The sequence below is a fragment of the Pogona vitticeps genome, chromosome 2 (genome assembly GCF_051106095.1).
Source record: "Pogona vitticeps strain Pit_001003342236 chromosome 2, PviZW2.1, whole genome shotgun sequence".
NCBI lineage: Eukaryota > Metazoa > Chordata > Lepidosauria > Squamata > Agamidae > Pogona > Pogona vitticeps.
The window spans coordinates 204907118-204919427 of NC_135784.1; the positions used below are offsets into that span (position 1 = coordinate 204907118).

Below are 12310 nucleotides of genomic sequence, written 5' to 3' on the forward strand. Positions count from 1 at the left end.
TTCACTCATACAGTGGTGCCTCACATTACGACGTTAATTCATTCCAGCGAAATCGCTGTAGAACGAAAACGTCATACAGTGGGGTCTTGACTTGAGAACTTAATCTGTATTGGAAGGCGGTTCTCAAGTCAAAAAGTTCTCAGGTCAAATCTGCATTTCCCATAGGAATGCATTGAAAACCATTTGATCCGTATCTGCTCTTTTCCGTCCATAGAAACTAATGGAAAGCTGCTATTCTGCCTTCGACCACTAGAGGGGGATATTTTGTTTCCTTTTTCTTAGGTCAAGAAAGGTTCAGGGAAGGCAGGGAAAATACAGTCCAGGCAGTACAGTACCAGGCAGTCCGAAGACTGTCTCCCAATCCACTCTCTAAACGCTGGGAGGAGTGAGGAAGCAGACAGGCACCCTTTTCACTGGCCAACAGTTAACTGAAAGTTCAAATTTTGCACTTTCCCTGCCTCCCACGTGGTTTTTTTTTTCAGTTCTTAACTCAAATCTAAGTATGTAAGTCAAGTCAATATTTTCCTATGAGAGTGGTTCTCAAGTCAAAATGTTCTTAACTCGAGCCGTTCTTAAGTCAAGACCCCACTGTAATGCGAAAATAAAAAGCCCATTGAAACCTCCAATGCATTCCAATGGGCTGGAAACTCACCGTCCAGCGAAGATCTTCCATAGGGCGGCCATTTTTGGTGCCTGTGCAGCGAGGAATCCGTCCCAGAAAACAGCGGGCAGCCATTTTATTTACCCGGTGGCCATTTTGAAACGGCCAATCAGCTGTCCGAAAACTGTCGTTTTGCGAAGAATTGGTTCCCAAAGCAGGGAACCAATCATCGCAAAGTGAAAAACCCCTATTCAGACCATTGTTTTGCAATCGCAATTGCAATCGCAAAAAGATCGTCGTAATGCAGTTTTGTTGTAATGCGGGGCAATCGTAAAGCAAGGCAGGACTGTATTTCACAATTACATGGTTAAGGTTGTTAACAGGAGTTGGTGTCTGAAATCATGTTGAAGTTGGCATAACATACAGTTATGGCTGAGGATGTGTGGATAGTGTTATGCCTAAGCAGTCAATGTTGCTTTGATCATGCAATACACATTGAAATTGATTGCACAGTTGTACAGTTCCCATAATTTGAGTTTGCAAATAACTGCATGATTCACATTGTGATTTTTGCCCACTGTGCCTCCAGGACTCCTATGTGAATACTACTTCCACCTTGGTGCAATTATCTCTCCTGCTTAAGTTACCTGAAGTTACACAAGCATAGCTGCAAAACAGGATTTCAGCTACTGTGAACAAGGGTTTCCTCTTAACATTCAAAACTGGTTAGAAAAAATGCTTCAAAAGAAAATCTGGGAAGCCTTAAATAGGGCCAATTTGTGTGCACTGGCTACTACTGGAGCAGCATCATTATGTTTGCAGCAAACTATAAGGAGTTATTGGTTCTAATGAACATGAATCTTGCCTTTCTGTGAATAAGACCACTACTAGACATGGAAGCTTTGTACAGTATTTGTATCTCTAGAGATACAAATACAGATCCATTCCCTTCCCCAGAACCAGCCTCATCCACTCACTGGACACATGTGTCAATCACTGGTAACATTGCGCTAATCGTGGAAGTAGCCAGACCGCACTTTCCCACCTCCCTACACTGCTGACCACTCTGGCAAGGAGGTGGGATGATGAGTCTCCCCAACCAGCTGCTGAGTGGTCAGCACCACAGAAGGTGGGGAATCACCAACCGGGCGATTGGTGCAATGTTGCCGACAATGAATGAGCATGTCACACACCAAGCCTGGTGAATGGACTGGGATGATTGTGAGGGGAAGGTCCAAAAAGCCCAGCCACTTGTGGTGGCAATATTTGTGAGATGAATACGACTATCCCATCTCTATCCACTACAGTATATTTTTACAAAATACTCTTAGAACTGGATACAAATGAGCAGGCGGAGGATTTCTATGACATTTCACATTTTCTCTGCAACCTACATTTGAACGCATAAGCAAATTCAAACATGATTATGAGTAATCTGGCCTTTCTCACCAGATTATTCATAAACATGTTCAAACCCACCCATAACCTCAAATATAGGTTGCATGAAAAAAATGGCATGTCATAGAGGTCCTCCCACTACAAATGAGCAACTCAACCCAGGTCATTTTTATATCAGCGAAAGATGAGCCACACTTAACTAAGAAATCAAATCTACCTAGTAAGATTTAATAAAGTGGTTACTAAGGAATGCAGGAGGTTAATTACTGGAGTAATATAAATAAACTTAATTATACCCACGCCTCCTACTGTTGTGTTTATAATTGTTTTTAACACATATTATTCGTACTGGACAATTAACTGTTTACTTACCACAGAAATTAAGACCTATTAAAGCAAATTATGATTAAAGGAAATTCCTGCTATTGCCACATAGTTTACAATGGAAGAGGAAAGTGAAAATAACTTTGCCTCTGAAAAAAGAGAGGCCAAATCGAGTTGTTCAAAAAGTGAAGAATATAATACACACAAACACACATACTAAGCTCATATACTAAGGACACAATAGAGACTAGTTGTTAGAAAGGGGAGGGCCCAGCTCCTGCAGCCTGTGCTTTTAAAGACTGCAGCCGGAGCCAGAGTGTCTTGGGCAGGTGCTGGAGGTTGTGCAGCCAGAGGAGTGGGACTCTGGGACGGTCATGGTTGGTTTTGTGTTGCAGTTTGTGAACCCAGGCTCAATAAGGTTCACCATCACTGGCCTAGGCCCACATCTCTACTCAAAAAGGAATTTCTTATTGTGGCTGATCTTCCACTAGCTTCTCTCTCTCATTCCCTCACCTCACACAGTAGTTGTGAGGATGCTGAGGGGGAATCATGTATGCTTCCTTAATTAGGGAACATGGCATATAAATATAATTTATACTGTAGGGTGCTGTTTATCAATGACCCCTCACCCAACCTCATTTTTATGATCTCAATCAAAGTTGAAAACAGAAGACTTGAGACTCAAGTGGGTCACCAGAAATTATTACGTTCACCTTGGCATCTTGTGCAAGATTGTGCTGGTGAAGTTGGAGAGAGTAACAAAGTGGCAAGGAAGGAGAAGCTGTTCAAGTTTGGGCTGAGGATCATGAGGGAAATAGGAGGGCAATTAGGGGACGGCACCTCTTTTGAATTTCTGATCTGGTTCACTCTGCACACCTACTCCCACTGCACACTGAACACTGAATGTGAAGCAGGCCTATCAATTTAAATAATTATACAGTGGTGCCCCGCTTGACGACGATAATCCGTTCAGTTAAAATAGCTGTTAAGTGATATCATCGTCAAGCGAAAGAAAAAACCCACTGAAATGCATTTAAAACCGGTTCAATGCGTTCCAATGGGGAAAATACCTCATTGTCCAGCGAAGATCCTCCATTGGGGAAGCCATTTTCGGTCGCTGTCTTCCAGAAATAGGTCCGGAAAACAGCGGGCGGCCATTTTGAAACCTGATGATCAGCTGTTTTTGATCGTCATAATGCGAAGAATCAGTTCCCAAAGCAGGGAACCAATCGTCATAAAGTGGATTTTCCCCCATTCAATCATCATTTTGCAATCGCCATAGCAATTGCAAAACCTCATCATGAAGCGATTTCATCGTGAAGCGGGGTAATCGTCAAGCGGGGCACCACTGTATAAGTAGGGTCTGTATATTTCATCTAGTCAGCCCTTTTGGTGCAATCGATGTTACCTGAACCTATTCACATAACAGCATCCAGGTCATATGGACAGTTCTTTGGATTATGGGGAGGATGCCTGCTGATCTCTCATTAACAGTGCACTTGCCAGGACAATGAAGAATCTGCCTCTTTTAATTTTCAGTTTCTCAAACTCTGGTGAAGCCTATTTCACAGAGGAAACAAGACCAGTAAGAAGTTGGCAGGTCACCCTATCAAGTAAAGGAGACTTTTCAACTTGGGGCCCTCGAGACACATTCATCTGTAATTCCTACTACTAGTTGTCAGAATGGCAGACTGGTATTACTAAATTGTCTCTGCCAACTGCAAATGCACCTCAGCACAAAGTTTCTCAGAACTGCCCCAGGTTTACCTCTACATGAGCCTCTTACCTTGCCTGCACATTCACTGATGATTAATCCCAGGCCTCACTTTCCCATCAAGAAGCTCCTTCACTCCCCCGGTCGCTTCATTTAAACCCTAATTCCCCATCTGCTGGCTGTAATACCAGGGACGAAGCTTTCTCAGATTTCCTGTGTCATTCTCATTCATAGCTCGCTTACAGTCAGGAAGCCAGGCTGAACATTCTGACCAGTTTTCGAATGACCTGAATAATCAAAAGGAGCAATGCCGGATGCATTTACAATTTCAAAAAAGCAGCCTGCTACTGGCTTCAGACCAGAACTTTCGTTGCTTGGTACTGGAGACTTACTCATGCTATGACAGAAGCATACAAAGGAATACAGTACAAGGAAAGTAAGACAGTGTTTCAAAGTCAGAGTGATCAAGGAAATCTCTTTAAGAGCTGGTAACATTTTAAGTGCAAATGATCTTACTACATCAGGAGCATAATGCAAACATACAGTATTTTGAGACTTTTAAAAAACTGTGCTTAATATTAAGAATCCAGGTATTAGAATTTGGGAAAGAATCTCCATAATGTTCTAAATTTTAAACATATAGTCTGGAGATTAGCTATGTTGTTGTATCTGAAACAGATGAGCAGCACAGATGCTCATCCGCATAACACTTGCAGCTGCAGCACACAGATATTGGTCTCCACATGGCTGGCACATGAGGTCTACAGGATGGAAAGCTGCCAGTGCCTTAACCCATTAACCGGCTCACTTGCCAACAGGAAGCACCCACCATATTTGATGCCTCTTGCCATACACAAGGCCTTCAAATTGCATTCGTGAAGGCTTTCATGGCCGGGATCTAATGGTTGTTGTGGGTTTTTCGGGCTCTTTGGCCGTGTTCTGAAGGTTGTTCTTCCTAACGTTTCACCAGTCTCTGTGGCCGGCATCTTCAGAGGACAGCACTGAAGACAGCAGTGGACTGAAGTGCTGTCCTTCAGAGGACAGCACTTCAGAGGAGAGCACTGCTTAATAATAAGCACAGAGTGCTGTCCTCTGAAGATGCCGGCCACAGAGACTGGAGAAACATTAGGAAGAACAACCTTCAGAACACGGCCAAAGAGCCCGAAAAGCCCACAACAACTTTCAAATTGCGTTCCTTGTGGCCCATTCATACCTTAGGAAGCATCTCACCACAGGTAGGTCTTCCCTATACAGAGAGACTCTGTTGAAGATTTCTTTCCTATTGACAGTTTAACAAATTCTTGAGAAACAGGTGTGGCAGAAAAACTAAGGAACTCTCCCTGATCTGCTGCAGACTCAGCAGCCTGTGTCTCTGCACATTTCTAGGCGGCTCAATAATAAGCAGGTTTTTGGTGTGTTTTTTTTAAAAAAAATCATGTGGCACTTGATTTTCTGGAGGTCCTTTGACAAATGTGTGACTTTTGTATCTTATAACTGTGAAAAGACATTTAATGGTGAGGTGTTTTGGCTTTCATTATTGTTGATGGTGGGATAGGTTGTAGAGTGGCCTAGTTTGAAGACCGCTATAAAAACTTCTAAAAGCAATAAACCAACAGCTGTTTATCTTCCTTTCCTCACTCAGTGACAATATAAAACCAAAGGCCAACAAGTTTCCCAATGGTACCCCAAAGTACAGAGTCAAGGCTTTGCTCCCAGCCACCCCAGAAAAGAGAGACTTATTTTTTACCTGTCTTTGTCTTGCACAGATGGCTGCTCATGAACACAGTTCTTTTCTTCTGTTACAAAGACTTCATCCTCTTCATCTTTGGCCAAGGAAGCTGAGGATCTGATGTTTTCCCAAGACACATTCCAAGGTCTCTCAGACCAACCAGCTAATTCTGGCGAGGCTGTGGATGGAATATGGCAGTCTGATATACTAGAGATTGTCCTCTCTGCATTACCAACCTCAGAGTGCTCCATGCTCTTCTGCTCCTCTGATTTTTGTATCCAATGGATCTCCACCCCTTGAAATTCCACATGTTTGCTCACAGCTGCTTCTTTTGACAGCCTCCTCTCAGGGGTTCTTTCTGATTTTTTTGAATCAAGCTCAGAAAACACCCGCTCAAAGTCTGCCCAGGCACCCCTAAGAATGCCATCGGTGCCCGCATCTTTGCTCTCTGGTCCTGCCAAAGGCATATACCTACTTGTTTCACACATATTCTGGACTTCCTCAGTTCTACCACCAGCAGTTTGCAGGGTCTCCGGCTGTACTTCCATAGTCAAGACCATAGAGTCTTCTTCTGTGATCCAATACAATTTTCTCTCTGCTGCTCCTTCAATTGGAAGAGGCATTTCTGTTGATTTTTCTTGGCCCGCAAGAACTGTCTCTCTGGCTGCCTCTGCAATCAATCTGCCAGCCTCACTCTCTTTTTCCATTTGCATCTCTGAACCAAAAGCATTATTCTCTCCCTCCTGTGCCTTTCCAGATTCTAAATATGCAGAAGCGTTTGTCATCTCACTCACTTTGCCCACTGTTTGAGCAGGTTCTTTTTCTCTGGACGTTATCTGCAGCCCCTCAAAAAGCGGTGCCACTCTGTCTCCAGGACTGCCATTCTCAGAAGGCCCAGGAAGCAGCTGGTCACCTAGCTGTCCATCTGAAGTACACATTATAGCCTCTTCCTGATTCTGCAATGTCTTGGCCCCTTCTTCCGCAACCCCATATTCTGGGAATTCATTGATTACATCGTGTGGGAGAAGAGTGTTACCTCCATGGCCACCTGAGGGAAAAAGCAAACAAAAATGCAAGCACTTAATTCCATTACCAATATTCAACCTTCATTTCTGCTGCATGGAAACAGTGTTTCATTTTGCATGATGTAATTTCTTATTTAGTCTTTATTACTTGGCTTGCTTTTAATACTGCTTTGAGGTTTGGGACAGAAATGTATTTTGGAGGTTTGGGTTTCCAAGTTAGAAAAGTCCAAGCAACCTATAGACATATCTGTGTGAGGCTTCAATTAGCTTAGCAGTCACTCCCTCCCCCCAGGGAGCCCCAGGACCTGTAATTCTATAAAAAAGGGCTAAATAGACTTCACAAATTCACATGTCTGCTTGCCAACATTGAGTACCCAATCCTGAATCACATAAAAATCCTCTTCAATACTACTGCTGCCTCTTAGCAAGAGATCAAAATCACCTCCCATTCCCTCCCCAGAGAATTCAAAGAAGGAAATGTTTCTCTTCTGTCCCCAATGGGCTTTTGCAGAGGGCAACACCATACAGACACTGTATAATACTCCGCAAAAGCTCATGATGTGGACTTGCATTTCTTCTTCCTTTACAGCAGTCCACAATGCCATAGCACTCTGACCAGGTCAGTGACGATCAGAGACTGAAAACAATTTGGGGGTCTACAAATCCCCAACTCTCCTAGCTGCAAACTAGAGTTCATTAAAGTAAATTTCCATAGTTCTGTTACAGTAATGGCTGGCCACAGAACCATGCCAAGATCTGTTAACTTCACTTGAAAGCTATTACATATATCTTTAACAGATAGATAGGTTCTTAAATTCTATGTTGATTATACTGTGAGTCTCCAACCACCCTCCAGTTAGCTCTGTGATCTGCAAAACTGGCACTGGTGCAGGAAAAGGTACAATAAGTGAAGACTGCACCTGTAACATTGACCCATTAATGAGGGGAGGAGGTAGATTCTTCTGTCACCTCAATACAACTGTAAATGTTGAACCTTTTGGACCTGGCCAATCCCATGCATCTTTTCCATCAAATTATAAGGCAATAGATGGAAACAACTCATCAGTTCTACCTCACAAAGGTAAGAGATCTCTCATTGAGATGAAGTTATTAAATACATATGCATTAACAGAATGAATAGGACATTTTCAGAAGATACGAGCTATCCATCATATCTGTACCTCTTGTAAGCATACATAAATTTAGTAGAGCCAGAAACTATTCCATTGGTGCACTTTATCCCATTATACATCATCACTTTATTTAAAATGATAATACAGCTGAAAACAAAAGCCATATTGGTGGCACATGATTTTGCTTTTTGGCATCACACCTAGTAAATGTTAAAGATCAAAACTATTCCCAATGCCATTTAACATGACTACTTTATCCTGTTTTATTTTTCACACTTGTAAAAACCAGAATATTTACAAAGCCAATAGGCTAGACATCCAAAAGGAGATCAGCACTTACTAGTACCCATTGTTCCAATATAACTCTACTTCTAATTGTGTGTAAATGGATGCCACAGAGAATTTGATTTGAGTGCCAAGTTCAAGGGATTCTTTCTTGATGGGCAAACTATCAAGAATTGTTCACAAGACCTGCTACTTAATGACTATGTTGCTTATGAAAATATTTTATCTAATGTTTTATGAGTGTTTAAAGTGTTCACAGTATTATAGTAATATTTATATAATCCTTCCTGAGTCTTCATCATTATTTCATTTATCCGTAAAAAAAAGCCTTTATGGAAAAGCTACAAATTTTGGCTGGACTGTGTAACCCTACTAAAATTGTATTTACTGCTGAACATACCCTTCCACGATGAGAGGGACAGGGTCCTGTCTACAATTTCATACTGACCTTAAAAACAACTTGAAGCATATCTTAGGCCTAGGGCAAATTGAAGGCAATACAACTTCTTCCTCTATTCTTTAGCAGTGATACAGCAATAAGGAGTTTCATCTACACAATACTAGACCAAATTTGGAAAGCCTTCTTCTATTACCACATAGTTTTCCTAAAAACTGAACCATTATACTTCCCACCACCCAGCCATACACCCTTTCAAGGCACCACACACCTCTGTTTATTCTCACAAATACAAAGATGGAAGGAATTTTTAGAAAGAAGCATCTTGGGAAGACTGCATTTCAAGCAAAACAGTTCTAATTTATTCACACCTGCTATTTGCACTGTTGCTGCTTTTAATGTGTGAGAGATGTATTTACAAGTTGTATAAAGGAGTAGTTATTTTTTCATGTAAGCCCTACCTGCAGTTTGAGTGCACAGCCCAGAAACAGGTTTAGCATCCTGTGAGAAGCCCAGCTACATATTATGACAAAGATGGAGGAGTGCTTATATTTCCTCCCTTTTCATAGGTGTGGAAAGTCCAATTTTATTAGAACACCCATATCAATAATGCCTACATACTTCTAGATCACCATGAAAAAGCTGAGGGCTAAGGCTTTTTGAACAAGAGAACAAGAGAACAAACTTTCATTTTTCCCCAATTTTTTCTGTCTTTTTTTTGGACATCAATTCCCAGAATTAGTTCCAGGCCACATCTACAGACACCTACAGTTCACTCAACTGGACCAGAACCTGGCTTCAAGACTGCACAGCCTTGCTTCCTGTTGTTAATTCACAATTTATTTATTGGACTTGGACTTATATACCGCCCCATAGCGCTACAAACACTCTCCGGGCGGTTTACAATTTTTAATTATACAGGCTACACATTGCCCCCCCCCCCAGCAAGCTGGGTACTCATTTTACCGACCTCGGAAGGATGGAAGGCTGAGTCAACCTTGAGCCGGCTACCTGGGATTTGAACCCCAGGTCGTGAGCACAGTTTTAGCTGCAGTACAGCGTTTTAACCACTGCACCACGAGGCTTCCTGGCAGGTATAAGCTCTACAGAGGGCACATACTGAAGAACTATAACTTCCAGGAAGCACTGTGACAGCTTTGCTTTTTTGTGCATTAACAGGAAGTGAATCCCAAGATAGCTACGCAACCTTGGAGGTAGGCGGTGGTCCAGGTGAGTGAAATGTGGATGTCTGTAGATGTGGGTCTATGGGCTAGAACTCTCAAAATTCTTCCTGGAGAATTCTTAGAGGATTCTAAGAACTAGAGTTTTTTTTAAAAAAAGGAATGATACATCTCTAATCGCCTCTGTGACACAGATGAGAAAAGGAAATTTAATGTCTCTCAATATAACCCCCATTTTATCAAAAACTGCATTTTCTCCAGTACATCTGCACAGAAACAGCTTCAGTGATTAAAATAAGAAGTCATCATTGACACTGATGGGGACATATTTTTCAGGAATCATAGATGCTCCATAGAGAGGCAATTAATGATAAACCTGGGGCTAGGAAAGGAAATAAATTCTCTTGTTCTACAAGTTTTTATTAATTTTCCATAGGAATAGGGATTGAGATACAGGTAGGGGAGCAGGTGAAAGAGAGTGAAAGAGAGTTAAAGAATATTCTTACATCTGTTTATACAGTTATATTTAAAAGGGAAATCATATGAAGAGAAAACAATACACTGTATTTTTCCATGTATAAAATGACACTTTTCCCCAAAATAATTAAAGGAAAAATTGAGGGCTGTTTTATACACAGAAGTAAGGAGGGAGGGGAGTGATCAAAGCACTTTAATCCCTGCTTTCCCCCTCCACTTTTTTGCAAAGAAAGAAATTTTGGTTTAGAAGGGGGGGGGCAACTTATAAATGGGGACATCTTATACACGGAAAAATATGGTCAGTTTTCCAGAATATAGTTACTAATATTTCATTTCCTTGGACCTTCTATTTCTTTTTCTTTTTTCTTTTGAAAGGAAATAACTCATGCACACAAATGCACATTTAAAAAAAGAAGACCTAGCTGCTAGTAAAGTCTTTAATTTGACATACATTTGAGTCTTAAAAATTAGGCCCTAGTAAGTTTACAGCAGAGGCAAATTTTAAAGTAGAGATATCCTGGCCCCTAGCTCTGTATCTTAGGAACTCTTTGTTAAGCTCTCTTTGCTGACTGATAAACTATTGATGTGCAGCTTGCTTTTAGTTCATCCCAGAGCCATGTACTGAATAGCTCATACAGAACAATGGAACAATTATTGCTGGGGAAAGCTTTACATGCAGAGTTGAGGTCATACTGACACAAACAACTAGGACACCTGTGCTTTCATGGAATCATAGAATAATTGAGTTGGAAGGGGCCTATAAGGCCATCAAGGCCATCCTCCTGCTCAATGCAGGAATCCAAGTCAAAACAGATCTGTCCAATTTTCTCTTGAATGTCTCCAGCACTGCATCATACCACTGCTTAAATTTTCACTAAAATAGAGCAGCTAGACCTTCCTCTACAAATAAAAGAAGAAACCCCAACACAAGTGACCCAGAGCTAAAGAGGTATTTTGCAATGTTATATTCCTGAAGCGTGTACTCTCTGTCTTCCCAAATCATATGCCTACAAGAATAGAGCTCATTTCTTGATAATACTAATTCTTTTGAAGAGAGTTGTGACTGGAAGCTGTTAAAAGTTGGCCCTCAAATAAATAATGGCTAAATATTTTAAAATAACAGAGAAAACTGCATGGCTAGGTAGGAAGTTTCAAGGGGGAGAAAAGAAAATGGAGGAGTAGAAAACTACAGTATTAAGAGTCTTTTACAGTAGGTGGTTTCTTTACTGAACTTAAGCTCCTCTTACAAAATAAAATCACAAACGTTTTCCTGTATGTAGAGGAATCCTCCTTGGGCAGCTTTCCCAAGCCTGATGCCCTCTAAACGTGTTCAGCATGGAAATTCTTGCTGAGGACAATGTGAGCAGAGATCCACAACATCTGGAGAACATAACATAGAAAAAGACTGCCACAGGACTTGGTTTCCTCTCTGAGTACAAAGTCTTAGAGGAATTTTTGGTTAATTCCTTCTAATTAGCAGAGCATAAAATATAAAAGTCAGCTGTAGCGCAGGGGAAATGTGAAGGACGATAGCTAAAAGTCCCAGTTTCCACACACACACACACACACTTTTGTTCTCACAGTGTGTGAGCCAGAAGGCAAGACGGGAATCACCGCTCGCTGGAGCGCCGTCCATTTCCACAAAGGAGACAAGAGAGAGAAGGGAGTGTGGACTCACGACTCCAGAGGAAACCTCATAGGAGTCCCTCCAGGGGGCAGAAGAGGAAAAACTATTTCAGAGCTTGAGGGGGTTTGGAGCGAGGGAAGAAGAGTTAAGGATGGTGGGAAAGGAGAGTAAGAAGAGGGAGGCAATAGAAGCAGGGGAAGGAGAAGTGATAGAAAAAGGAGGGACATTGCCTCGAGTTCAGGAATGGATCTGGTTGCAAGATCCTTGGACCCAGAAGTGGGAAAGACTGAAGGTACCCAGGGAAGAGGCCGACAATAGGAGAAGAGCGGGGGTTCCCGCAAGCCCATCTTACTGGGGAGAAGCAGAAGAGAGTGAGTGGAGGAAGAGATTAAGAGAGGAGAGAGAAAGGGTGGAACAGG

The 12310-nt window shown here is 41.8% G+C and overlaps 1 protein-coding gene across 4 annotated transcripts in view; it reads right to left on the bottom strand.

Moving 5' to 3' along the window:
* Positions 1-12310, bottom strand: part of PSD3 (pleckstrin and Sec7 domain containing 3) — a 206900-nt gene that overhangs the window by 149088 nt on the left and 45502 nt on the right. For 3 of the 4 annotated variants that reach the window (XM_020801452.3, XM_020801453.3, XM_072991975.2), the window contains one exon: positions 5785-6814. In XM_020801452.3, the coding sequence (XP_020657111.3) occupies positions 5785-6814 (1030 nt within the window). Of the gene's footprint in view, positions 1-4109; positions 4325-5784; positions 6815-12310 lie in introns of those variants that run through there. The other variant, XM_078384837.1, reaches the window with a different exon arrangement.